The sequence below is a fragment of the Camellia sinensis genome, chromosome 12 (assembly GCF_055761805.1).
Source record: "Camellia sinensis isolate YWXY chromosome 12, ASM5576180v1, whole genome shotgun sequence".
Taxonomy (NCBI): Eukaryota; Viridiplantae; Streptophyta; class Magnoliopsida; order Ericales; family Theaceae; genus Camellia; species Camellia sinensis.
The window spans coordinates 126,154,216-126,181,775 of record NC_138972.1 but is presented as its reverse complement, the minus strand read 5'-3'; the positions used below and the strand labels follow the sequence as shown (position 1 = coordinate 126,181,775).

The 27,560-nt window shown below is 40.9% G+C and overlaps 2 protein-coding genes and 1 non-coding gene across 3 annotated transcripts; all 3 read right to left on the bottom strand.

Moving 5' to 3' along the window:
• Positions 1-8,305: 8,305 nt before the first annotated feature.
• On the bottom strand, positions 8,306-17,012 carry THFS (10-formyltetrahydrofolate synthetase). Its single transcript, XM_082899818.1, has 6 exons — positions 14,938-17,012; positions 14,418-14,830; positions 13,796-13,945; positions 10,759-11,934; positions 9,393-9,539; positions 8,306-8,775 (listed from the first exon to the last, which is right to left on the bottom strand). The coding sequence occupies exons 2-6, from the start codon at positions 14,577-14,579 to the stop codon at positions 8,500-8,502; spliced, it is 1,911 nt and encodes a 636-aa protein (XP_082755944.1). The 5' UTR covers positions 14,580-14,830; positions 14,938-17,012; the 3' UTR covers positions 8,306-8,499.
• Positions 14,956-15,028, bottom strand: TRNAA-AGC (transfer RNA alanine (anticodon AGC)). The gene has a single exon. It is a non-coding gene; the product is annotated as a tRNA-Ala (tRNA).
• Positions 17,013-17,522: 510 nt separating the features above from the next.
• Positions 17,523-26,334, bottom strand: LOC114282942 (uncharacterized). Its single transcript, XM_028225741.2, has 2 exons — positions 25,380-26,334; positions 17,523-17,889 (listed from the first exon to the last, which is right to left on the bottom strand). The coding sequence occupies exon 1, from the start codon at positions 26,219-26,221 to the stop codon at positions 25,412-25,414; it is 810 nt and encodes a 269-aa protein (XP_028081542.2). The 5' UTR covers positions 26,222-26,334; the 3' UTR covers positions 17,523-17,889; positions 25,380-25,411.
• Between the last annotated feature and the right edge of the window lie 1,226 nt (positions 26,335-27,560).

The following is a 27,560-nucleotide window of genomic DNA, read 5'->3' as shown; positions in this document are numbered from 1 at the left end:
GGGAGTAGGAGTGAAGAAGAAGTAATCCAGAGCTTCCAGCGGTCGGACTTCTACAAACACGAGATGGCTGAGTTCTGGAACAGCGGCTGGAAGATGTTTAAGCGTAAAGCAGAAGAGCTATTCCCAGGCTTAGACTTCAGCAGTGTGAAGATTGATGAAGACGACGTGGCCTAGACCCCCTTAGACGAGGGTGTTGAAGAAGAAGATCTCGTTTCGAGTGAAGAGGAATAGTTGGTGTGAACAAAATTTGTACTTAGAGTTTTGGTTGTTTGTTTGTTTTTTTTTTTTTTTAGAGTTGCTGTAATAAACTCATGTATAAGTTGTGAATGAATAAAATTATGAGCTGTGTGTGTGTTTTTATGCTATTGTCTTTATTATTTGAGGATCTGTAAAAAATGAAAGTGGTGGTCTACATAGGGCTTGTGTATAAGTCACTGCAAAGTTTAAAATGTAAGAAAACCTCAATGTAGAGTGAAATTCAAAATATAAGAAAACCTCAATACAGAGTGAAGTTTAAAATGTAAAAAAACCTCAATGCAGAGTGAAGTTGTGAATCATGACCCAGCAAGGAGCCAGTCTGACTTGGAAAACGTTGGAACGGAATTTGACCAAGTATGGAAACTATGCCACGATCATAAAGTTGCAATAGTGGCCTTGGCCGATCTCTTCATTCCTGCTCAGTTCGGGTTGAGCCATGATGAAATCGATCGGGCTGCCTCTTCAAGTAACTCAGTCTGGTTAAGCTCTTCACGCTCAATCTGGCTGAGGCTTTTCATGCTCAGTCTGGCTGAGGCTTGTCATGCTCAGTCTGGCTGAGGCTTGTCTTTTCATGCTCAGTCTGGCTCAGGCTTGTCATGCTCAGACTGGCTCAGGCTTGTCATGCTCAGTCTGGCTGAGGCTTTTCATGCTTAGTCTAGCTGAGGCTTGTCATGCTCGGACTGGCTGAGGCTTGTCATGCTCAGTCTGGCTGAGGCTTGTAGTTGAGTGCTGCAATCAGAACGTTATTGAGGTACCACACAGATAATTGAGATGTAAGATTGTTGTCATGTAAAGTGTAACCCATTGGATCAGAAATTTACATCATGTGAGAGAAGAAGAAAAACATTCAAGTGTGTAGATTGCCAAAAAGAAAATACAAGAACTGATCAATAACAGACATAGGAATTTATTGAAAATAACGTTTCAAGTGTTTGGCGTTCCACGGATAGGGGAGGTCTCGACCTTCCATATCCTGAAGTCGGTAAATAGTCGGACGAGGTCTGGCTTTCACAACGTAAGGTCATTCCCACTTGGCTGCCTGTTTACCCTCAGTTAGATTTTTGGTGGCAAGAGTTACTTCTCGCAAAACAAGGTCCCTCACTGCGAATTCCCTCGGTCGGACTTTGTGGTTATAGTGTATTCTCATTTTCTGTTGGTATAAGGCCCGTCTGACTGCTGTGGTTTCTCAGAGCTCTTCGATTAGGTCTAGGTCTGCCCGACACAGCTCTTCAGTTAGTTCTGGATTCGGATGTAGAACCCTTGGGGTAGGAAAACCGATTTCCACTAGGATGACCGCCTCAACATCGTTGTTAAGCGAAAGGGGGTCTCCCTAGTGGGAGTTCGAGCAGTAGTACGGTAGTGCGGTAGGCCCAGAGTACATTCGGTAATTCTTCAGCCTAGAATCCCTTAGCAGCTTCCAACTTGGTTTTGATGATCTTCAGAAGAGAACGGTTGGTGACTTTAACTTGGCCATTGGCTTGGGGATGACCTGGGGAAAAGAAACATGACTGGATTTGAAGCTCTACACAGAATTTCCTGAACTTGGCATTCTCGAATTGTTTGCCGTTATCGGAGACGATGGCTTGAGGGATGCCAAATCTGCATACGATCGACTGCCAGATGAATCTGGTTGTGTTTCGCTCGGTAATTGTGGCAAGGGGCTCTGTCTCCACCCATTTAGTGAAGTAATCAATGGCGACAATGACAAATTTGGTTTGGCCTCGACCAGTGGGCAATGGGCCAACTAGGTCGATCCCCCATTTGGCGAATGGGTAGGGACTGCAAAGTGTGATCAATTCTGTAGGTGGAGCATGGGGGATGTTTCCAAAACGCTAGCACTTATCACATTTGAGCACGAAGTCTATCGCATCTTGATTGAGAGTAGGCCAGAAGTAATCAGTGCGAAGTATTTTGTGGGCTAGGGACCTGCCACCCAAATGATTGCCACATACACCCTCATGGACTTTTCTCATCACGTAGGTCGCTTAAGTAGGGTTGAGGCATCTCAGGTATGGGCGTGAAAAGCCACGTTTATACAAGAGACCTCTAACAAGAATGTAATTGGACGAGCGGGCCCTAACTTTGGCGGCCTGCTATTTGTCATCTGGCATTCCCCTGTTGTCAAAAATAGAAAGATGTCAGACGCCCATGGGATAGGTTCATTTTAGAGGAAGTGGACTTTTTGTTAGTTGGGGGAAATGGTAGGGTGGGTCAGGTACTCGAGGCGGACACCATGGCTGAGGTCTGACTGGTCTGCAGAAGCTAATTGAGCTATCTCATCTGCCTTGGAGTTTTTTGCCCGGGGAATGTGCTTGATATGGAAAGTATTGAAGAGGCGAGTAAGGGGGAGTGCAATATCCCTGTAAGCTCGCATTGTGTCTTCCTTGACATCAAATTTCCCCGTGATTTGTCCGATAATAAGCTGGGAATCACTGAACACCCGGATATGGCTGACACCGATGTCTCTGGCTAGGCGGAGACCTACTATCAATGCCTCATATTCGGCCTTATTATTGCTTGCATCGAACAAGAACCGGAGAGCACATTTGAAATAACTGCCCTCGGGGGCGGTGAGGATGAGACTAGCCCCATTGCCTTCTTTGCGGGATGATCCGTTGACGTTGAGGGTCCAAGAATGGGGGTCTTCTGCCTCAGTCTAGGGTTGAGGAGGTGGTGGGGCCGTGGTCGGAATGGGATTAGTGAATTCTAGGATAAAATCGGCGATAGCCTGCCCTTTGATCGCCGTTCGAGGTCTGTAGGAGATATCAAACTGGCTAAGTTCGACTAACCATTGCATAAGTCGGCTAGACAACTCTGGTTGTTGCATGATTTTCTTCAACGGTTGGTCGGTGAGGATGACAATGGAGTGGGCCTGGAAGTAAAGTCGGAGTCGTCTTGAGGCTATGACCAAGGCTAAGGCCATTTTTTCAACCATTAGGTAGTTCTGTTCTGCTTCCCTGAGAGCCCGACTGATGTAGTAGACCGGTCGTTGGACAGAGCTGCCTTCCCTGATGAGTGCTGCACTAACTGCGGTGTTTGACACGGCCAAATAGAGAAAGAGGGGTTCGCCTGTGATTGCTTGAGAAAGTAAAGGAGGGTTGGCCATGCACTGTTTCAACTGCTGAAAGGCCTTTTCAGATTCTGCCGTCCACTCAAAAGCTTGCCAAAGAACTTTGACGAAGGGGAGGCACTTGTCCGTTGCGCAGGAAATGAAGCGGTTGAGGGCAGCAACTCGGCTAGTAAGTCTCTGAACCTCCTTAACCGTTCTGGGTGACTACATTTCAATTAGGGCTTTGATCTTCTCGGGGTTAGCTTCGATGCCCCATTGACTGACCATGAAACCCAAGAACTTTCCAGATCTTACGCCGAAGGCGCATTTCTTCGGGTTGAGCTTCATTTGATGCTTTCGTAGGGTAGTGAAGGTCTCCCGCAGGTCGGCCAGATGATTAGTGGAGAGCTTGCTTTTGACTAGCATGTCATCGATATATACCTCCATGTTCTGGCCTATCTGGTGATGAAAGATGGCATTGACCAACCGTTGGTAAGTGGCTCCAGCATTTTTCAACCCAAATGGCATCACAAGGTAATGGTAGGTTCTCTGGTCGGTGATGAAGGAGGTGTGTTCCTGGTCAGACGGGTGCATCAAAATTTGGTTGTACCCAGAGAAGGCATCCATGAAGCTGAGCATTTGATGGCCGGCCGTGGCGTCTACCAGCAGATCTATGCGAGGAAAAGGGTAGCTGTCTTTAGGGCAAACTCGGTTGAGGTCGGAGTAGTCGACACAGAGTCGCCAGCCATCTGGGGTAGTCCACATTTGTGATAAACTGTGCCTCAAGAAGCTTATCTACTTCAGAAGCAATAAGGTTATTGCGCTCCGGGTGAAAGATGCGCTATTTCTAGCGGATGGGTCGGAAATGGGGCTTGATGCTGAGACGGTGGGTGATGAAGGAGGGGTCAATACCTGGCATGTCAGAGTGGGTCCAGGCAAATACATCGTTGTGTTCAATCAGGAGGGCGGTGAGGTCGGTCTTGGCAGTTTTTGCCGGGTTGGTGGGATCGATGAGGACCTCGACGAGCTCTTCCACTGGTTCCCTTCTGACCAGCTCATCCTCGTCTCTGACGTCGAGTCCTTCAATGATCATGGCCTCCTTAAGCTTGACTTCTTTAAGTGAGGCAACATAACACTCTCTGGCCACGGTCTGCTCTCCCCTCACTGTGCCGACTCCAAGATCGGTGGGGAACTTGATGGCAAGATAGAAAGTGGATGTGATAGCTTGGAAGGCATTTAGGGCGGTGCAGCCAAGGATGATATTGTAGGCAGAGGGACAGTCGACAACAAGGAAGGTGAGTAACTTTGTGGTCTGCCGCGGGTATTCGCCGATTGTGATGGGAAGATCGATGGAGTCGATGGAGGTCACCCGATCACCCGTAAAGCCGACCAATAGGGTTTGGAGAGAGAACAGACTTTCTTCCCCGATCTTGAGCTGGCGGAATCAATTTAAGAAAATGATGTCGGAAGAACTACTGTTGTTGACGAGAACTCGTCTCACCTTGTAATTGGAGAGGAGGGCGGAAATGACGAGAGAGTCGTCATAGGGGTAATGGATGCCTGTGCAGTCGACGTCCGTAAAGGTGATAGGCTCGGTCCATTCCCTGGGTTGTTTGGAGGTTCGGTCCAATGTGGCAATTTCTTTGTCTGAGCCCTGCCTTATTTTTCTGAGTTCTGCCAGCTGAGCTGAGCGGGATAGTCCTCCACAAGCAAGCCCACCGGAAATAACTCTGATTTCTCCAACAGGTGGGGCGGGGTTGCCTTGTGCCCGAGGTTGTTGGGGAGGGCGATCATGACCTTGGTTAGGTTGTGCTGGTTGTCGGGGAGGGGTGCGCCGGCGGGTGTTTCTGATGGGTTCAGCCCGTTGCCTCTGCTGAGGGCGAGTATCTGTGAATCGACTGAGACATCCTTGACGAATCAAGCCCTCGACCTGATCGTTGAGGTTAACACACTCCTCGGTATTATGGCCGTGGTCCTGGTGAAAGCGGCAATATTTGGACTAGTCTCTCTGATTGGAAGGAGTCCGTGATGGTTGGGGCCATTTTACGGGGTAGTCCCGCTTGATCTGTTTGAGGACTTGTTCCATGGGAGAATTGAGGGGTGTGTACCGCTCGAACCGGCCGGGCGGTCGGGTTGGTACCAACCGGTCGGCTCGGGGTGGTCGGTCATTATACTGAGGTGTTTGGTGAGTGTACTGGGTATTTCTGATTTCTGAGTCATTTCTCTTCTCTCTGAAGGTCGGGTTTTTGGCTATTAGGTCTTGTCGGGCGGCTAGGGAATTTTTGGCATTCATGTATTTTTGGGCTTTAGAGAGTAGGGTTGCCATAGAGGTCGGGGGGTTTTTTGAGAGGGAAAAAAGGAAATCAGATGACCGTAGACCGGCCATGAAAGCCGTAAGGATGACCTTGTCATTGTTTTTCGCTACTTGCAAGGCTTCGGTGTTGAAGCAGGTAGCGAAACTACGCAGCGACTCCCCTTTGGTCTGACGGATATTGAGGAGTTGGGTTGCTGGACGTTGTTGGCGTTGGGCTCTAATGAAATGGCTGAGGAAGGAGTCACTGAGGTGCTGGAAAATGGAGACAGAATCTGCTGGTAGTTGACTAAACCAGAGTCGAGCCGACCCCTTGAGTGTTACGGGGAAAGCCCGACACATGATCTCGTCGGGGAATGCATGGAGGATCATGAGGGTTCTGTAGGTCTCCAAGTGATCAACTGGGTTCGTTGTACTGTCGAAAGAGTCGATGGTGGGCATTTTGAACTTAGGGGGTAGAGGTTTGTCCCGGATGGAGACAACGAACGGCGAGTTGGCCGTGGTGGATGGTTTATGCTGTATGTTTTGCATGACTCCTTCGAGGTGGAGCTTCATGGCTCGGAGTTCTGCATCCCAGAGAGGAATGCTGTCACCACCGGAGGGGAGGGGGGGCTGGACGCTACTGGCCTCTCCCTTGGGGGTTGGTACCGGGGCCGATGGATACGGGGCTCGAGGTGGCAGGTTTATATCCGGGAGGGGAGCTCGCAAGCCTTCCAAGTTGGGTGGGTTAGGTTGCAGGATAGTATGGCTCGGGGCTCGTTCTTGGTTAGGTGGAATATCTGGAGGTGGTGGAAGAGACATAAGAAGGTTTCTTTGGAGTAGAGCATTAATCAGGGCTTGGTTTTGCTCGGCCAAGCGGTTAATGCTGTTGGTGAGCTCTGTGAAATACTGTGGTGGGTTATTTGGATTGGGAAGGTCGGCTTGATGATTGGGAACATTGGGGTGAGAAGCCATGGATTTAGTTGTGACCATCCACCTTCACAAGTGGTAGGAGGAGGTTATTGGGAGAGGGTCTCCAGCGACAATGAGCACAACTGGCGTGTGGAACAAAAACCTTTCCCACAGGCGGCGCCAACTGTTGATACGGCGTGTTCCAGATGGAATGGGTCGGACTGATCCACGCTTCCCAAACCGGTGTCCAAATGATCAAGCCCACTAGAAGACTTGCACAAGAGTTCAACGGGGAACGGGGAGTCCTCCAGCGAACCCTCCGACGAGCAAGTTAAAGAGAGAAACGGAATGTAGAGATGAATTAGAGATAGAAAAGCTTAACCTTCTTCTTGTCTTCGACGTCTGCTTATATCCTCCGGTAATCATTTCGTTATCCCTTCCGACCTATCACCTTGGCCGAAAGTCTATGCTCTAGTTTACCTTGTTTATGGTGAAGGCGTTCTATCTTGACGGAGAAGGGTTATCGCAATAAATGTTATAAGGGGTTTCATTAATGGCAATGTGCAGTGGCAATAACTTTGCAGGTCTTTGTCTGCTTATGTGGCTTGCCCTTCTCTTGCCATGTGTCTTGCTGCCATTGGTTCTTATTGTTACATGAGTCTTCAGTAATGCTGGACTTTAGTATTTAAGTTATGTATTGGGCCCTAAATTGTGGGCTATAATATTTATGGGCTTACCCATATCCAGTTCTATTATTTTCAATCAAATTCAAATATGTATATTGTTCATCGAATCATTTTGCTCTATTATTTTAAATCAATGAAATTCAAAATATGTGTATTATCCATCAAAATGAGATTGAAGATAGGATAAGTTATTGAGAAAACGATTAGTAGTTGTTTAATGTTAGTTTTTTTTTTTTTTTTCCCATAGAATCTTAAAAATTAATGTGTTTGAAAATTTAATTTTGGATAAATTACAAATACTCCTTGAAATTTGTTTAAACTATTAATTGCCCCCTATAATTTGGAAAATTACAATATCTCTCTATCATAATTTTTTATTTAACAGAATTAATTGAAAAAATGAAATTTTTAACTGTTCACCTATACAAGAATAAAATTATCTAAATTATTAATTGAAAGAAATTTTTAACATTATTAAAAACTATTAATTAATTTGATAATTTATTAATAAAAAGATTTATTTGTTATGAAATTAGAAACTTTAGGGAAGCATAATATAATTCCTAAAACCACAAGAGATAATTTATAATTTAAATAAATATCAAGAAATGTGTTTGTAATTATAGAAAAGAAAGCATACATGGTAGTGAAAATAGCATTTTTTTTTTTTGGTGTAGTATACATGCCACCACTACACCACCACCTCTACCATGCCACCACTACGCCGCCAGCCAATGCCACATTTCACTACTATCACTAATGGAATCACTAATACATTAATTTCAAGATCACAACTAAACATAATTATAAAAAAAAAATTAAAAATAAATCTAATAAAAAAAAATGACATTCTCTGTCTACTCTGTCTAAACAAATGGCTCTTACTACCCCCCCCCCCCCCCCAAAAAAAAAAAAAAAAAAAAAGGCTCTTATCCACTGCTTTATGTAGGAAGAGTCGGCCTAAGACTACAACTTCCATGGCTCTATTGATGGTGTATAAACTAGAAAATTTTGAGCATTACAGGCACGCAGTGTTCCTGAAGAACTAAATAATTTTTGGTAACTTGGGTATCTATAGAAACAATATCAAACAAAGACCAATATCAGAAATGGTAGAACATGAATTTTATCTTTATTCTCAAGTTATGTCACTTGTACAAAACACACAATGGGCAAAGTGTAGCACCAAAAGCAATAACTGTGGTGAGGAGGACCTAAATCAGCCAGCTCCATCCAATAAAATTCCCATTAAGGAATTGCCAGTAAAATTTATCATCTTCAATTCAATGACTCATACATGACCTTCAAGATAGACCGATAACCTTACCAGTGGTGGTATCAATATCAATATCATAGAAACAAGGCCTTGTAGGAAGCCCAGGCATTGTGCTCATCGTTCCAACTAAAGGATAAATGAAGCCAGCTCCAATGCTTGCCCTTACATCCCTGATTGGCAAGACAAATCCGCTTGGGGCTCCTTTTTCGGAAGGAATGTGTGAGAATGAATATTGGGTTTTTGCCATACAGATCGGCAGAGTAGAGAATCCTTGCTTGCTGTACATTTCTATCTGTTTCTCAGCCTAAAAAAAAAGATACAAAGAATTTGTGTCAATAGGAAGGTTTGAAAATATGAAAATGGAGCTTGAAAATCCATATAGTATCGTTTCCTAAATTGTATCATGAATTTATTATATATACATGGCCTCTACCTCATTCATTGGTAAGCCGAATCATTCTTTTCATCCTTTTGTGCTTTCAACATCAAAAAAACAGATACACATTGTTGATAAGATTTCATATCTAGTTTTGGAGAAGAAAAAAGACTATATTTAGCATGCCAATCTCTACAACTTTAATGAATTCTTCAAAAGCATAGCTTTCTAATAATACAATGCAAGATGAGCATACATGTAAATACCAGCCTCCAAATGAAAGAAAATCTCTTCTAATTTTTAAATTTTTTTTTTTTTTTTTTGGTCGGTTTTAAATGCCTGACAAAATCTAGACTGCATCTTAAACTTGAATTTTTTAACTTGTCAAGAAAAGAAAAAAGAAGGATTTAAATATAAATGTGGCAACTTCTTTTTTCACTTAACGAGTACTAAATTTGGCATTAAAACAAAAATTAAAACCTTCATCGTCAGATTCAGTAGTGTTAAACATGTGATTAGTTTGACAAAAAGAAGTAAACAGTTACCTGCTCTGAGTACTCAACCCCACTGGCACCGTAAGACGTTGCTATTGCCTCTATTTTCTCTTTGATGCTAATATCCAAAGGGTACAAAAATTTTAAGGGCTGTGAGACATTCTCACATGCTTTTTGAACTGCAATGCCAAGGTCCACCTACAATTCGCAAGACAAGTTCAGCATATCTCAGGATAAAATAGTAGGTATAAATCATTCATCACATAAACAAGGATTTTGACCTCTGCCAGTAGATCCAATAAGGCCCAATTTGGTTGATTTTTTTCCCCTTTCTCTTGGGTCACGAATATGAAACAGTAATGATAACAAAATAATGTAGTGTCTGATATATACATGATAAGGAGTTCAAGTTCAAGAAAAACACCCAAGTGAACAGAAAGAGAAAAAGGGTGGGAAGACTTAGCACTTCTGTGATTTTGGGCTCAAAACAAATGTAAAAAGTAACGACTTGTCCCACATTAAAAGTTTGCATAAGTGATCTTGGGCATATAATGCACCACTAAATTACCATTTTTTAAAAATCTTTTTGCTGCAGTTGTTATAAGAGCATCCCTAGCAGTCTCTCTAAACCCACCTCTTACCTAGTTTAAGGGATTGAAATCCCAAAATACACCTCCATCAGCTCCCCTAAACAATCCCCCAAATATAAGTGTTGCTACAGTGACTCCCTATTTGTGAGAAGTCACTGTAGCTCCCTTATATCTGATAAAAGGCATGAAGGGATATCTTTTCGGACATCTGCCCAGATGTCCTGTGATTGCCCTGTAGTTGAAGAAAAGAAAACACAAAATTGGCCTGACCGGGCTACTGCTGCTTTGCTTTGCCTTCATAATAATTAAAAATATTATTTTAATAAAACAGAGAAAGTGCTACTGCTTTGCTTTCATAATAATTAAAAATATTATTTTAATAAAATAGAGAAAGAATAGGGAGTTTGTTGGGGGAGGTAGATGAAAAAGTGATTCCTAAAATAGGGAATGAATTTTTTAATAATATTTTAGGGTAAAATTTAAGTAAACTGCTGGGTATGCTCTAACACTCTTGTAAATATATATATAAGCTACCAAGACAATTTTTCCATGATTTGGAAAATACTTCTTATCTCTTGTCCTCTCTCATTGAAACTCTCCATCAGAAACTGAGTAGAGCTAGAGACAAAAATCAATTTCTAGAGGAATGTTAGCTGATATATGCCACCTCCATGCAGAATTTTCCGGGTGGATAATTATCACCATCCAGCTATATCATTTGATTTTACTTTTGCATTTTCTTTCTTTCTTGTTTAACAAGAGTTTATTAATGCCATTTTCCATATATTTTAAAAGAACTAATCTATTAGTTGGGATGAGTTACTAACCGCTCCTTTTCCGCCGTGTGCATGATGAGTACAAATTACAGCATCAAAGGCCCCAGCAGAAATTGCTGCTGTTCTAACAGCATTTAGTTCTGCTTGCGAATCTGTAGAGAACATGTTAATGGCAACCACAACACTGACACCATAAGCCTTTGTGTTAGAAATGTGCCGAGCCAGATTCACGCAACCAGCTTCAACCAGAGCCACATTCTCAGTTAAGTAGGCACGGTCAAGAGGCTTCCCTGCTACAACTTCAGGCCCCCCACCATGCATTTTCAGAGCCCTAATTGTTGCCACGATAACAGCACACTGAGGCGTCAAGCCGCTATATCTACACTTTATATTCATAAACTTCTCAGTCCCAATATCAGCACCAAAGCCAGCTTCTGTAACAACAAAACCGCCCGGTCCCACCAGCTTTAGCGCAATCTTGTCAGCCACAACAGAGGAATTACCATGAGCAATATTGGCGAAAGGACCTGCATGGACAAGAACTGGGGTTCCCTCAAGAGTCTGCATCAAAGTGGGGTTAATAGCGTCTTTCATGAGCACGGTCAAAGCACCCCCGACTCCAAGATCATCTGCAGTAATAGGCTCACCAGCCTTGCTATTTCCAATCACCATATTCCCTAGTCTCTCTCTCATATCAGCTAGAGAAGTTGTAAGGGCCAAAACTGCCATTATCTCACTAGCAACTGAGATATCAAATCCAGTTTCTCTCACCATCCCTTTTTCTTCAGGGCCTTGACCGATGGTTATCTTCCTCAAGAACCGGTCATTAACATCCATAACTCTCCTCCACGTGATGGAATCAGAATCTATATCAAGCCTAGCAAACTTCTTGACTTCTTGTGGGGTAAGATCCTCGGGCTTGGTCTTAGAAATACCAAGCTTTTTGAGGCGCCTAAACATGATGTCATTAAAGCTCCGTTTGCCTTCTTTGTTTGGAGGGCATAACCGGTTGAGAAGAGCCTTATCACTTTGGGTTGATTCATGGAAAACTCGTGTATCTATTGCAGCAGCTAGAAGATTGTTTGCAGCAGTAATGGCATGGATATCACCAGTCAGATGAAGATTGAACTCATCCATTGGGATCACTTGGCTGTAACCACCACCAGCTGCACCACCTTTGATTCCAAAAGTTGGTCCTTGCGAAGGTTGGCGAAGGCAAGTGACAACCTAATATCAACGGATAAAAATTAGCAAATGAGAGTTATCCATGGAAAAATTTTAACCAAGAAATATAAATAAGTAGATATTTACATAAGTAAGTTGTACATCGACAGACAGCTCATACAACAACTTAAAATCAATAGATAATGGTTGTCTTTGTTGTCTTATTAAAGAGTTTGCCAAATCATCTAAACCTGATACAGAGTACAGGTGTAGGGTGGAATGCCACTTGCATGATCCATCCAACTCCAAGTTTGCAGTGGGGCTCCTAGTTTAACTCATTTTGTCAAATAAATCCTTTCCTTACCAAGAGAGAGAAATTTTTATAAAAAAATTATTTGGAATGAATACACAATTACATGTAGCAGAAAAAGCTGTGAAAAGCATTTGAAAGGTTAATTCTGCAATCCATTGGAAAAGGCTAGCACAAAAAAAGAAAATTGTGACTGCCCATGTTGTCTACTGAATTTAATCAATTTTAAACCTAACTCTTGGCTGGTCAACCAGGTTTGAGCAAGTTTGCAAGATGTTCAATTATCAAAGTATGCACTTTACCAAATCAAGAATGAAACCAGCCTAATCACATATGCAGGTGAAATAATATTAATGAAGGCTCTTGGCAAATGACATTTTTTTACCAAGAATCATGAAGGTTTCTACTAGGCTCACCTACAACCCACTGAACTACATAATGTTTCTCCTCAACGACAACACAAGGATTTGTTATAGGTTTTATCTCCAAAGGTTCAACTAGAACCCACTAGTTGATTTTGTCCACTTGGATAACCAACCCAAAAACTCACAAGGGGTTTCAATGATTGCCCACAATCTCTTCCTCAATTAACAACTCACAATGGGTTTCAAGGATCACCCACAACCTCTTCCTCAATTACAACTATTACTATGGGTTTTTCCAAGGCTTAACCTCAACCGTTTCAATGCTCAAGCTCAATATAGATGTCAGTGGTGATACAATATCTCTATAATACACTAACAGAAAGAGTATTTCCTCACCAACCCTTGAATCATTTGATCTTCAGCTGTATACTCTTCACTCCAAACTTCCGTGTGGGTCATCACTAAACTAATGATCGTTAGCCAAAACTCTTGCACCTCAGTAAGAGGTCAAGAGTTCGGCTCCCCACGTGCATGGGTGTACTTATTTCCTTGTATTTGTTTGGGTTCTCTCTCTGCCACTTTGAGAGTCTATATGCAATTATGATTTACATTGTAATTGCCAATTCATTGTACTTTTCATTGTACTGTGATACATTGTAATCGGAGAGAGAGAGACAGAGAATGATTATTAAACCCAACTAATGACTGTTGTATTTGCCAGGGCAATACTATATAAAGAAACATTTTTCTCGAAGAAAGTTCACCAAATATTTAGAAATAAACTATCACAAGCTTAAGAGACTAATAAAATCTTTCAATTTTCTCAAAAAAACACCTTCCAATAAGTTGGACACATGTTTATTTCCAATAACTTCACACTCTCAAACAGGAATTGTTTTCTATTTTCACCTCATGCAATTTGAATCATACCCTTTTATCTTCCATGGTAACTATAGCACTAACATCCTTGGTAAAAGCATATATCCGTTAATATCAAGAGACTGCAATATTTAAATATAGTCACCCAAATAACTAGCATTCCATTCTAAACTTTCAAAATTTAATTGAATTGGGAACCGAAATGGGTTCTATTAGAATTTTTCATCCTCATAATAAAAAATGAAAACGGGGAAAGTAAATAATGGTCATCAAGAACTAAATTAATAGAATTCACCAATGAATGTAGTAAAATCTACAGAATTATAGAAAGATATTAAAATGAGATAGATGTATTCAGTACAAAAACTACCTTTTTATCAAGAAAAGCTCCCAAAGCCTGACAGAGACCAACAGTAGTTGTGGACTTGCCTTCTCCGAGAGGTGTTGGAGTAATTCCTCCAACCACCACATAATACCCATCTCCACCTCCTTTGACTTCATCAAGCACTGATAACAGCACCTACAATACCCACATACGCAACACAAAAATACTCAATTCCAAACCTTAATGTACAATACCCATACAACCAAAACAAAAATAGTCAATTCCAAAACAATACCCAGATACCCAAAAGACAAATACTCAATTCCAAAACAATAACAACAAAAATACTCAATTCCAAAACAATACCCAGATACCCAAAACAAAAATAATCAATCCAAAAACCAGACGCCCAAAACAAAAATACTCAATTCCAAAACAATACCCCACATATCCAAAACAAAAATACTCAAATCCAAACCTTAACGTACAATACCCGATACCCAAAACAAAAATACTCAATACCAAACCATAAATGTACAAAACCCAGATACCAAAATCTCCAAAAGTCCCAAAGAAACAACAGATCACTTACACATGAACATACATGCGTATTGAGGGATACACAAGCACATACATAAATTACATGTCCAAAATATGTTATTATTACCTTGGCTTTGTATTTGCCATAAAGGTCGTAGTGGTTGGGACTGAGATTGAGTTCTTGGGCAATCTCGGAGATGTGGAGAGGTTGAACAGAGTTCGCAATGTCTATGTCTGCTGGTACTGGTGAAACCACTTGTAGCTTTCTCACTGTGTTTGATGAACCCATCTTTTTTTGCTTTCTATGATGAAAAAAATCTTGGATTTTCCTCTCTTTTTTCTTCGATTCTAGTCAAATCTATGCATCTACTCCATGAACAAATCTGGTTTTGCAACAAAACTTGATTGAATGAATAGTACGTCGGAGTTTGTGAAGGTTTATCTTGGTGAGGTGGGACCTGAACTCGCATGTGATGATGATGTTTATGATGATTCATGAACAGCGCAAACTCGTTCGCTCAATCGTGGCATGACACGTGTCTGTACAACAATTGCATGGATAATTTAATTTTCCTACTAACAAATTCAAAAAAAATCAAAAGACGGCGGAGAGACATAAGGCCGTGTTTGGCAAAAAAAACACATACTACTGAGATTTTTTGAATTGGAGATGCGGGGTATCGATCCCCGTACCTCTCGCATGCTAAGCGAGCGCTCTACCATCTGAGCTACATCCCCTGCTTTGGCTCTGATTTAAGTTAATTATAACTTATTCATTTTAAAAAACTCATTTACATAATGAAAAAAAAAGTAAACAAATAAACAATAGTAACTATAGAGAATTACAGTTCTTCAAACTATCTCTCTCTCTCTCTCTCTTGATTAACACTAGATAGCAATGAGGCAATTATCTCAATATTAATTATGCTTTGCGTAATCATCGTCGTTAGTGAGACATTTGTGGAAAGGTGATGCCTCGCCGCCTTGTGGCATATCGGAGATCAGAGCCAATATATTGTAAATGCTACCGGAATTGGCCGATTTGAAGCTGAGTGATCTCATCATCTTGCTCTTGGAGAAGATGTTTGATGAATTGGAGAGAATGAGATAGACCAGAGCTTGAACAAGCAGAAACATGGCCACCTTCGTCAAAGTATTTTCCCATGATATCTCCAATGCCATTTCTCAAATCGGCTTATATACGAACACAAAATAAATCACTGAATTATAAAGAAGAGTGGTTTGTATGTTGCAATGGTTGGATCACCTGTTAAATGCTAGAGAAAAGGAGTGGAAAATATATATGTATGAATGCAGTTTAAGCAAATGGTATAGAGAGGGATGGGCATTTATATAGGGAGGGGAGTAATGGAGAAGGTACCTTCAAAAAGTTGGTTATAGAGTTGTAAAGTCAATTTCAATGTATTTTCCGTTACATTATATGAGGAAACTTTTAAAATACAATAATCTCGAAACATAGGCCAAGTTTGGAAAGATTAAATAAGTGTACTTTTTGATTTTTTTTTATATTATGTGTAGAAAAAGTAGAGAGGAGATGTTGATTGATGTGACCCAAAAAAGATAAAAAGATAAAATAAGTGCACTTTTTTAAGTTAGCCAAACTTGGCCATAATTGTACAATCAATAATGAATTTGAGACCTACAAATTGGAAGATCTTGTTTAAAATAAAAGTTATTATTGATTAAAAGTATTTAAAAAGTTACCAACACACATCACTAATAATAAGTTGGCCGTGAGAAAAAAAGAAAGCTACATCTAATCCCCGTGTTGAAAGTTGATTGTTAAATATTCTTGTTTTCAAAAACAAAAAATAAATACATTGACACGTATAAACAATGACAGAGTCAGGATTTTGACTCAAAAGGGGCACATTTGAATTGAAATTTTAACAAAAATCATAATTTAACTTAATTTTTATTTGATGGTAGGACTACAAATTAGTGCGATGCAAAAATTATATTTAAATATAAGGTCAAGTTAACTAATTATTATCTTTATTGTCATTAATTTATTTTATATATGATGATCATCACGGTTTAAAAAATAATTACATATACTCTCATAAAATATGATAATAAAATTATATTAAGATGCACACACACAAAGAGATATAGTGAGGATAGAGAAAGAAATGAAAAAAAAATGAATAAATAATATACAGAGCCTATTATATATTACTTGTTTTTTCACCGTTTTGAATAATCGAATTATATGACAATATATTATTAGTTGTCATTAATTATGTAATAATTATTTATCGTATAAGAGGTGATATAAAACAGTGACAAAATATCAATGATAAATAAGATTTCTCTACTATAAAATTTATAAGATTTTTTTTTTTTTGCATAATTAAACATTTAAAGTGATAAATTAAACATTTTTTTTTTTATATAAAAAAGTAAAGAAAATAGTGATATAAAAATTTCAAGATATTACTTAAAAGGATTAAATTGAAATATATAGTTTTATTAGAGACAAAAAAATAATTTTCCAAAAGTTGAGGACGTCACATGACCCCTCTGAGCCTCACGTGACTCCGCCCTTGCATATAAAAATCCTTTTTGTCCTGTAACAAATTTAAAGTAGTTTAGATTGTCAGAACCCTTTCATCTTAGAAGAAAATCAAGAGTTAAAGTTTTATACAAGTAAAATTCATTCTCCCAAACTACAACCTCTAAAACAAAAAAAAAAAAAAACCACTTAGCTTGTGAATGACAAGGGAGAACATATATGATTAGGCTGGGTTGCGTGAAGTTGCACATATCTAACACTTACCAACCAAATCCCCCTTGGTGACAAAAGTCACATTGCCCCTGAAAAGATGCAACGTAAACAACATGCATACCGCCTGGCGTCTACGCTTTCATCTTTGGGAAAAGGTTAGGTAAATTGCCAACCAAACCAATTAGGCACATATTCAAAATCAGTTGAAACCTCTGGCTGTGGGTATCCCAACAAGTCTCCTGTGAACTTTACAAAAATTGACAGAATAAAAACTGCCCCATACACATAAAACAGTATTTTAGGCAGCAAAAAACATGTGAAGGCACTTTCGGTTGAAGCTCCACCCTCTGCAGGTGGTCATGTATGTATCCGTGGAGATAATAATCTCATATGCAAGTCTGCGGTATTTAACCGATGAAGAAAAAAACAAGATAGAGATCAAAAATAAAATAAAAATTAAAGTATAAAGGAAGTGCTCGAGAGTTGATTCAAAGCTTACCATCATAATATGCATATGCTACCAATATTTGGATACAAAAGGGTCGTAACTACCAGCCAAATCCAGCAACATTAACTATTTAATATGAAGGCACTATTTACAGTAGGTCACTTTGAGCATCCTAATCATATCTGAAATCAGGATTTTTTTTTTTTTTCATGAAAAAAGAGAATTAAAAAAAAAAAAAAAACAGACAACAAAAAGGATAACTTGGCATCCAAAATGTAACCATTACAGGTCATTTCAATCTGCATAACTGTCAAGAGTGATCTTTCGAGTCCATACTTGCACCTTTTTAAGCGGGCAGAAGTTGTGTAACCAGAGACTTGCTGAAGAACAAATGTACATAAACTGCATTCCAGATATTGCAGAGAAATATAAGTGTCAGACCTATTATGAATTATATAAATCACATATGCTAATAAATATCAAAATTGTTGAACATAACAAGATAGTAGCTGTTCAACATGCTAGCCAAAACAATATGCTTACCTTTTTGTTAATTTTTTTGAAGGATCACAAGGAAAATGTTCGATGAAATATGGCAAAATTAATGAAACGTATAAATTACAGAATCATAATAAATTATGTGATAAATTTTGGCAACATGATTGGTACATGCACAATTTCAAAAATGAAGCTGATGGTGATCAGAAAGGCAATGGATGAAGAAAAACAACTAAAGATTTTATTATTTAATTTATTATAGAGTTCTATTATGGTATGATTTTATTTTTGGTAATGATAATTAGGGTTTCCTAAGATGCTTATATATATGTTTATGTAATGTTTTGATCCTGACTTTGATGATTGAATATTGTATTTGAATATTGAGAGCCGAATATTAAATTTATTTTGAGAGTACTTTGAGATAGAAATTCCCGATTCTTCTTCTTCCTGATTATTCGTCCTTCTTCGTTCTTGATCCTACACCAGAAGCCTAAGCCCTAATGCTTTGAAAAAGAAAACCTGGTGGCATTAAGTGTGAGGCTCTTGTCCCCCCGCTGGGTGAGCCTAATATGATGTATCACTGGTACAGAATCTCAGAGAGAGAGACAGATGAATTGTCATCAACCAATATTTTTTTCTAGTTATTTGAACCAAAAACATCAGAATTTCAGAAACAACCACTACTACAACTCAAAACAAAAATTATCCTTTGTCCACGGCAACCAATGAAGGAAGGTGTGAAATTTCCAAAAGCTTAGTTATGCATGAACCACGGAGAATTTAAACACTATTTATTCATTTGGGGAAAAGAATACAAGCATGTATACACAACTTAGTGAAGGGAAACAATTTGCATGGTGGCATTAGAGAAAAGGGTCAGCCAAAGCTTATAAACATATTCAAAATGTTATATATGCAAGAATAGGATCCAATTTACTTGAGAAGCAAATACACATCTACCCACTATTGGCCTGCTCGTGTACTCTTCAATAAAGTAATGCTCTGGAATTATCAGCTTTGGCAAAAAAGATGCTAATCCTAATCATAAGAGAAAAAAACAGTTGAATCGGAGATTACATCAAAGGGAGCAAGGAAACATTTGAAAGAGGTTGAGAGGGGAGTTTGCACCAAGCGTACAGGCCGAGCTAGTTGTAACTTGGGCCTTGCCGTTGAATTACACGACCGAGTTGGCATAGCCGAGGGCAGTTTGGCCGAGGTTCTAGCTCATGCGGCTGAGTTAGCCGAAGGTCCGGAAGTTGGACCGGGCTAAGCCGAGCTAGGTGAAACGATGGTCCAAGACCGAGCAAGGTCAGCGGCAACGAACGGAGTTGGGCAAACCGAGCTAGTTATTGAGCTTGACCCTGAAGGTCGGTCGGAATTGAGGCTAGAACTGACCGGGCTATGCCTAGCTCAGTGGAAATTGCCAGGTGGTCCAATTGGAATGCGAGAAGAGAAACCCGCCAATGGTTTGCGTCAATACCATTTGGCAGTTTGGCCAATGTTGTTTGGCGGTATTGACGGGTACACGTGTAAAGAATAAAGAGGACAGTACAGCCACGCATCTAGGAAAGGACGAGCAGAGCAGCGCGCAGAGGCTATATAGACTAAGCAAGGTCTAAATTTCTAGCTACCAAAGTGCTCTCTTTCTTTTTTTCTTCCTCTCTAAGGTGCTAACTTGATCATCAGAGGGGTTTTCCGGCAACACCCGCTGGGCAGCTCACCGTCATTGTATTCTCAGGCTATTCGGAGCGAAGCGAAGCTTGGACACTAGGAGTACGAACAACGACGAATATTTGCTCCCCATACAATTGGCACAGTCTGTGGGAATCCAACAAACAAAACCTTGTCCTCCAAGCTTTTCCGGTCATCTTTTATGGTGAACAACGACGACATTCCGTTGTCTGCCATCAACGGCATCATGCTAGAGTCTGTTCGGCGCAGAGATGGCCCGCCCGCCATTCCGGCAATGGCTAGTTTAGAGACCTCTGCGCAAGGACTTCCTAGAGCTGCGCGAGACAAGCGCACAAGGAGTTCTGGGCACTTTGTCAATCTAGAAGAGCGTCGCTGACGACAAGACTCACACACTCAGCACCTAGAAGACAAGTTAAGAGACCAAGATACCATCATCAAGAAGATGGCGACAGAGATGGAGGCCATGAAACGCCAGATGAAGGGAAAGGGTGTCGCTGGAGTGGGGAACCACAGTGAGCACACCCATTCTCGCCGTTCCGACAGTCAAAATAGGCGTCGCACCCCTTTACTCTCCGTCACGAGACGCTTTAAAGCTGGAGACTACGTCGCGTCGACGGCGACATCTCGTACGCAGGACAACAGTTACCACCCCTCACGTCCGACAACGAAGGCGAGATATTCATGCTCCGACCGTTCGAAAGACTTGAGGAATGTATTGAAGGAGTGCGCTTGCCGACGAGATGCGAAGAGGCTGCCTGCACTATAGCGGCTGGCCCTTAGAGAGCGAGCTAGTGAAGAGGTCGCCATGCCGCCACCACGCCTGGCAGCATGCGCGCCACCAGACAGAGAGTTGGCAAGGCTGTGCGCCACTCCTTTTTTCGTAGAGATAGAGAACACACCGCTCTCCCCCTAGTTCCATCAGCCAAAGTTCAAGCCCTATGATGGAAAAACTGATCTGTACATGCACGCAAGCCACTTCCGACAGATTATAGCTGGGCACAGGCGAAACGATGCGCTCATGTGCCTTGTTTTTCCATCAAGTTTTGGCAAGTTAGGCCTAAAATGGTTCGAGAGGCAACCAGAGGAGAGCATCGATGGGTGGCAACAGTTGGCAAAGGCATTTGTCACCAGATTTAAGACAAACGCCAAAACACTCAAGGAAATTGACCATCTCTTGGGAGTAAAGATGGAGCCCAGCGACTCTTTGAAGGAGTATGACGCTAAGTATTGGGAGACTTTCAACGAGATCCTCGATTGCCCAACCAACCTTGCAATTACTCAGCATAAGCGCGGTCTTCCAATCGGACATGGGCAGAGGGATGCGCTCACGATGAATCAACCCACAACAATAGAGCTGGTGATGCAAAAGATTAACGAACACATCAAAGTTGAAGATGACATGGTTGCGGCTACTGTGAAGACAAATCCAGTAGTGGCGGACAAAAGAATTGTGGAAAAAGTCAATGTAGTCGAACAAGAGGATGGTCGTGCAAACAACCATGGAAGAGATACGGAGAGTTCGGTTTTGGAAGACGTTAGTAAAAAGGCCGAGGAAAAGGGGCATAAAACTCGCAGAATATAAATGGCCGATCTATTTCCGGAACGCCGAATACTGCCAATATGAAGTTTTATTCTTAGTTTTACTTTTGTAACCCTTTCTACTATTGACGTAATGAAATAAGTAGATCGTTTTTTGAGAAGTGTTGTATCTTTATCCCACTAAGCAGATTTAGCGCGGTCCAAGAGGCAACTGACGATCATTTTGACGGAAAGATCAAAATTTCTTGCCAGGCGAATTTTGCTCAGCAAGAGGTTTGTTGATGGTTTTAATCAACTTTGAAATTTCTTGCCGGGCGGATTTTGCTCAGCAAGAGATTTGTTGATGGTTTTGATTAACTTTAGAGTTCCTCACCGAGCTGATTTTGCTCTCCAAGAAGCAAGTCACCAAGCTATCCTTGCTCGCCAACATTGGTATTCCTTGTCGAGCTGATTTTGATCGCCAAGAAACAAGTTGCCAAGCTGACCCTTGCTTGGCAACTTTAAAGTTCTTTGCTGAGCTGATTTTGCTCGCCAAGAAGCAAGTTGCCGAGCTGACCTTGCTCCCCAATCTTGAAGTTCCTTACCGAGCTAATTTTGCTCGCCAAGAAGCAAGTCGCCGAGTTGACTTTGCTCGCCAACTTTAGAGTTCCTTACCGTGTTGATTTTGCTCACCAAGAAACAAGTCGCCGAACTGACCTTGCTTGCCAACTTTGGAGTTCCTTGCCGAACGGATTTTGCTTGCCAAGAAGCAAATCGTCGAGTTGACCTTGCTTGCCAACTTTGGAGTTCCTTGCCGAGCTGATTTTGCTCGCCAAGAAGCAAGTCACCGAGCTGACCTTGCTCGCCAACTTTAGAGTTCCTTGCCGAGCTAATTTTGCTCGTCATGAAGCAAGTTGCCGAGCTGACCTTACTCGTCAACTTTGAAGTTTCTTGCTGAGCTGATTTTGCTTGCCAAGAAGCAAGTCGCCGAGCTGACCTTGCTCGCCAACCTTGAAATTCCTTACCGAGCTGATTTTGCTCGCCAAGAAGCGAGTTGCCGAGCTGACCTTACTCGCCAACTTTGAAGTTCCTTGGAAAACGGATTTTGCTCACCATGAAGCAAGTTACCGAGCTGACCTGGCTCGCTGACTTTGAAGTTCCTTGCCGAGTGAATTTTGCTCGCCAAGAAACAAGTTACTGAGTTGACCTTGCTCGCCAACCTTGAAGTTCCTTGTCGAGCTGATTTTGCTCGCCAAGAAGCAAGTCGCCAAGCTGACATTGCTCGACAACTTTGAAGTTATTTACTGAGCTAGTTTTGCTCGCCCAGAAGCAAGTTGCCGAGCTAACCCTTGCTTGGCATCTTTGAAGTTCCTTGTCGAGAAGATTTTGCTTACCAGGAAACAAGTTGTCGAACTGACTTTGCTCGCCAATCTTGAAATTCCTTACCGAGCTGATTTTGCTCGCCAAGAAGCAAGTCGCCGAGCTAACCTTGCTCGACAACTTTGAAGTTCCTTGCCGAGCAGATTTTGCTCGCCAAGAAGCAAGTTGTCGAGCTGCTTACCAACCTTGAAGTTCCTTGCCAAGTGGATTTTGCTCGCCAAGAAGCAAGTTGCCTAGCTAACCTTACTTGCCAACTTTAGAGTTCCTTGCCGAGCTGATTTTGCTCGATAAGAAACAAATTGTCGAGCTGACCCTGCTTGCCAACTTTGAAGTTCCTTGCCCGAACGAATTTTGCTCGCCAAGAAGCAAGTCGCCGAGCTGACCTCGCTCGCCAGCCTTGGAGTTCATTGTCGAGCTGATTTTGCTCGCCAAGATGCAAGTTGCGGAACTGACCTTGCTCGCCAACTTTGGAGTTCCTTGCTGAGTTGATTTTGCTCGCCAAGAAGTAAGTCGTTGTGTTGACCTTACTCGCCAATCTTGGAGTTCATTGCCAAGCTAATTTTTGCTCGCCAAGATGCAAGTTGCTGAGCTGACCTTATTCGCAAACTTTAGAGTTCTTTGCCGAGCTGATTTTGCTCGCCAAGGAAGTTACCAAGCCAATTTTGCTCGCCGAGAAGTAAATTGTTGAGCTAAGTTTATTTTGCTACCAAGGAGTTGCGCTGATTTTACTCGCCGAGATGTGAATCGTCGAGCTGAGCTGGTTAAATGGTTAACACAAAAGCCGAAGAACATTTTGAAAAATTGGAGCTATGAAGATTTGTGCAGCAGTGCAGCGTGGGCCCCGAAAACAAGTGATAAAACTTGATCGAGCTATCACGAAGCTTGATGACGAACTGAGTTGAAGTTGAGTAATCCCATTCATGTTACAACATAAGGGATTTAAAGCGAATCACTGAGCAAAGAGTCTAGCCCGACCTAGCAATGTAATTTCGGCCACGCGGAATGCGGACGGAATTAAGGGGCAATTGAGAGAGGAGTTTGCGCCAAGCAAACGGGCCGAGCTAGTTGTGACTTGGGCCTTGCCGCTGGATTACACGACTGAGTTGGCATAGCCGAGAGCAGTTTGGCCAAGGTTCTAGATCATGCGACTGAGTTAGTTGAAGGTCCAAAAGTTGGACCGGGCTAAGCCGAGCTAGGTGAAACAATGGTCCAAGGCCGAGCAAGGTCAACGGCAACGAACGTAGTTGGGCAAACTGAGCTAGTTATTGAGCTTGACCCCGAAGGTCGGCCGGAATTGAGGCTAGAACTGATCAGGCTATGCCTAGCTCGGTGGAAATTGCCAGGTGGTCCAATTGGAGTGCGAGAAGAGAAACCCGCCAATGGTGTGCGTCAATACCGTTTGGCAGTTTGGCTAATGTTGTTTGGTGGTATTGACGGGTACACGTGTAAAGAATAGAGAGGACAGTACAGCCACGCGTCCAGGAAAGGACAAGCAGAGTAGCACACGCAAAGACTATATAGACTGAGCAGCGCCTCCATACAACAGGTCTAAATTTCTGGCTACCAAAGCTCTCTCTCTCTTTTTTTCTTCCTCTCTGAGGGTGCTAATTTGACCGTCGGAGGGGTTTTCTGGCAGCACACCCGCTGGGCAGCTCACCATCATTGTATTCTCAGGTTATTCGGAGCGAAGCGAAACTTGGACACGAGAAATACGGACAACGACAAATATTTGCTCCCCGTATAGAGGTCATCAAGGAAAATGACCATTCACTAATCAGGAATGCAATATGTTGGCAACAGAAAGCACATTGACTTGGCTTAAGAATGGACATAACATGGAAAACTAAGGTTCTTATATACCAATACCAAAAAGTGCAAAAAAGAGATGATTTCATTAAAACACGTATAAAATGAATGCAGAAACAACAGTAATCAAGCCTTGTCACCTACGCTAGGCCTCTCCTAAGGCAATCCAACTGCCAACAAAACCACCTAGACGTGTCGACAACACTGATTGGATGGCCGAGCACAATAAGAATTCCCCGAGACTGGCCTACAATCCTTCCGTAGAAAGTCGAGGATACCATTTATGAGAATTTAACACAAAAGTGCATACTCATGGATAAAGAACCCCAATGCCAACACTGATTCCTCTCTCCGAATGAAAGCAACATAAGTACTCATTACTGCTACCACATTACATCACATTGCTACTCACTTTTCCTCAACCACAATCCTCAACATTGTAATAAAATTTATCCAAAAACATAACATGTAAGATGAGACATTCTTTGATAGCAAACACTGACTACTTTAGATCCTCAGAACATGCTAAAATGACCTAATTGCTAATATATAACAATACCCATGGGCTAATTGTCAATATCTTACCATTATTTTTATTTTAACAACTTGCATATGAATTATCATACTCTCTTTTCAGTGTTGTGAATTGGAAGCAAGACAAATTTCCAATGCTATTTCCCCTCCCAATTTTAAAAGTTGTCATTGCCTATTCTCCTTTCGCACTCCAACCCCTTGGATTTGTCTAATTACAATGCCCTCCTCTCCCATATTTTCGACAACTAATCCTTGTCTTTCAATGTCCAACCACCACCTAGAAGTTTAGAAGTCGCAACAATACTCGTTTAGTTCCTTATATTCAAATTCAGTTACAATTGCCAACTTATACTGTAAGTATCTCCAAAGTTTCATATAATCATATATCATATTTTTTCACTATATGCATTCATGTAAAGAATCAATATGATTATCGAGTACTTGGAGATCAAGAGACATACCAAGAACACACAAAAAACCCACGGAATATTTATCACGCATCAAGCATCACAGTATCACCATCCTCGTCAAGCATAACATTTACATCCCCAGCAGTAGCCAATCCACTAGCAACAACACAATCCACATTACTAGCAGTTCCCACTGCTGAACCCCTCTCTGCTCTCCCCATTCGCGTTGCGGTGGAGGAAGATGAAGACTGCTGCTGAGTCAACACAGCAAACAGTCCATTCCTCAGCACGGCGTCACGAAACCCACTTTCATGATCTTCACCCCATCCTTCCACATACAAATTCCCCAACCTCACCACATACAGCATCAAGGGCTTCGGTCTCCTCTCCATGGGCAACTTGTACCGACACAAGGGACACGAATTGCTGCGATTGAGCCACGGAAGGATGCAATTGTGATGAAAAACATGATCACAAGGCAATGGATTGACTTGATCATTTTTCTCAAACTCATCCTTGCAAATTGAGCAAGATTTGGATAATAGGGACCCGGTGATTTTCAAGATTGGAAGTGAATTGATGAAGGATTTGGAGGTATGGGACAAATGCTTGGGCTGTCGAGCTTGGGTAGAGATGCGATCGAGGATGGAATTGAAGAGGTCTTCGTCGTCGGAATCGATGTAGTCGGAGGTGTGAAGTGGGGTTTGGGTCGGGGGAGGAGTAAAAGGGCCGTAGATGGAGACGGAAGGGTAATTAGGGTTAGGGCAAAGGCGGTGGCAGCCTGGACAGCGGGCGGCAGCGGCGGTGGCGATACGGCAGTTGTGGCACCGGAACGATTGGTTTGTGGCGGCGTTGGGGTTGCCGGCGGTGGCGATGGTGGCATCCGACGACATTCTTCTTCTTCTGGGATGGTAGGGTTTCGGGGTTTTGCTTTACATAGTTGTACTTCACAATTGTATTTTTGATTAGTAGTTAGTTGGGAAACAATGTACACCCTTCAATATTCACCTTATAATTAAAAAAAATAAAATTTAATATAACTTTAATTTTTTTGAATCATAATTAAAATAAAATATCATAATTAAATACAATATAAAATATAATTTAAAAAATTATAAATCATAATTAAAATAATATCATAACTATATAAAAAAATTAATCATAATTATGTAATTATTTTTTTAAGGGTGTATATTAAATTTTTTTTAATTACTAATAAAATTTATAAATACTTTGAATCATTATTAATTAATATGATTTTGGCTTGGTTTAGGAAGCGGATTGACTTTTTGGCTTTTTGATTTTTTTTTTTGACTATTTTAGCCTAGGATTAAAAAATCTGGTTTAGGAAGGACTTTTGGCTTTTTTGATTTTTTTGTAAGATAAATAATATAATGATTATGAGTTGGACGTGACACTTTGTCTTATTGGGATTAAAAAACCTATTTTGTTTTTTGTGACTATTTTAGCTTTAAACCCACCCAAACCCACTTCCCAAACAACCCTTTTGGTAATTACAAAAAATATATATCTGAATTTATTAAAATTTTTCCTCTCCTGTCTCCTCCCATCTACTACCACCATCGCACAATACTACCACCTACAAGCAGTGATGGAGTTAGAAAATCAAATTAGAGAGACATTTATTAATTACAATATTGAAAAAAAAATTCGATTGATTTCAAGAAATATTAAAAAAAATATAATTTATAACTAGTGTATCATGGATAATATAAAAAAATATAAATATAAGTCTTAAAATAAATTATATAATGATAAATTATTTTTTTATATAAAATTTGATTAAAAATCTAATATAATGGTAATACCACGTCATCATTAATATATGATATCACCAACGAATAGTAAATAAACACATAGAGAATGAACCTCACATGTCAAATGTAACTAATAATCTAATAAATTTCATATCTTTATACTGAGATTACTTATACTTGCATGTTAATAATAATGACATCACTGTTACATTCAAAAAATTTCATAAATAATATGATTTATAATAGTCTCTTTATTTTCAATCAAAATAATCATTATTGTTCTCATAATTTTTAAAAATGTCATTGACATTTCACTCTAATAATATTTTTAAATTTTTTTAATTTAAAATATTTTCTTTATTTTGCACCGAAAAAAAAAAAATCAAAAATCCAAAGGGGGACACGTGGCCTCCCTCACTTTCCTCCTCCACTGCCTATAAGTATTGTTATTAGT

Excerpts from the sequence above, each read along its gene's own strand:
- THFS (XM_082899818.1), bottom strand. The coding sequence starts at position 14,579 with ATGGGTTCATCAAACACAGTGAGAAAGCTACAAGTGGTTTCACCAGTA. Across the intron at positions 13,946-14,417 it reads ATGGCAAATACAAAGCCAAG|GTGCTGTTATCAGTGCTTGA; the intron begins GTAATAATAACA and ends TGGGTATTGTAG. Across the intron at positions 8,776-9,392 it reads GGGTTGAGTACTCAGAGCAG|GCTGAGAAACAGATAGAAAT; the intron begins GTAACTGTTTAC and ends CTTTTTTTTTAG.
- LOC114282942 (XM_028225741.2), bottom strand. The coding sequence starts at position 26,221 with ATGTCGTCGGATGCCACCATCGCCACCGCCGGCAACCCCAACGCCGCC.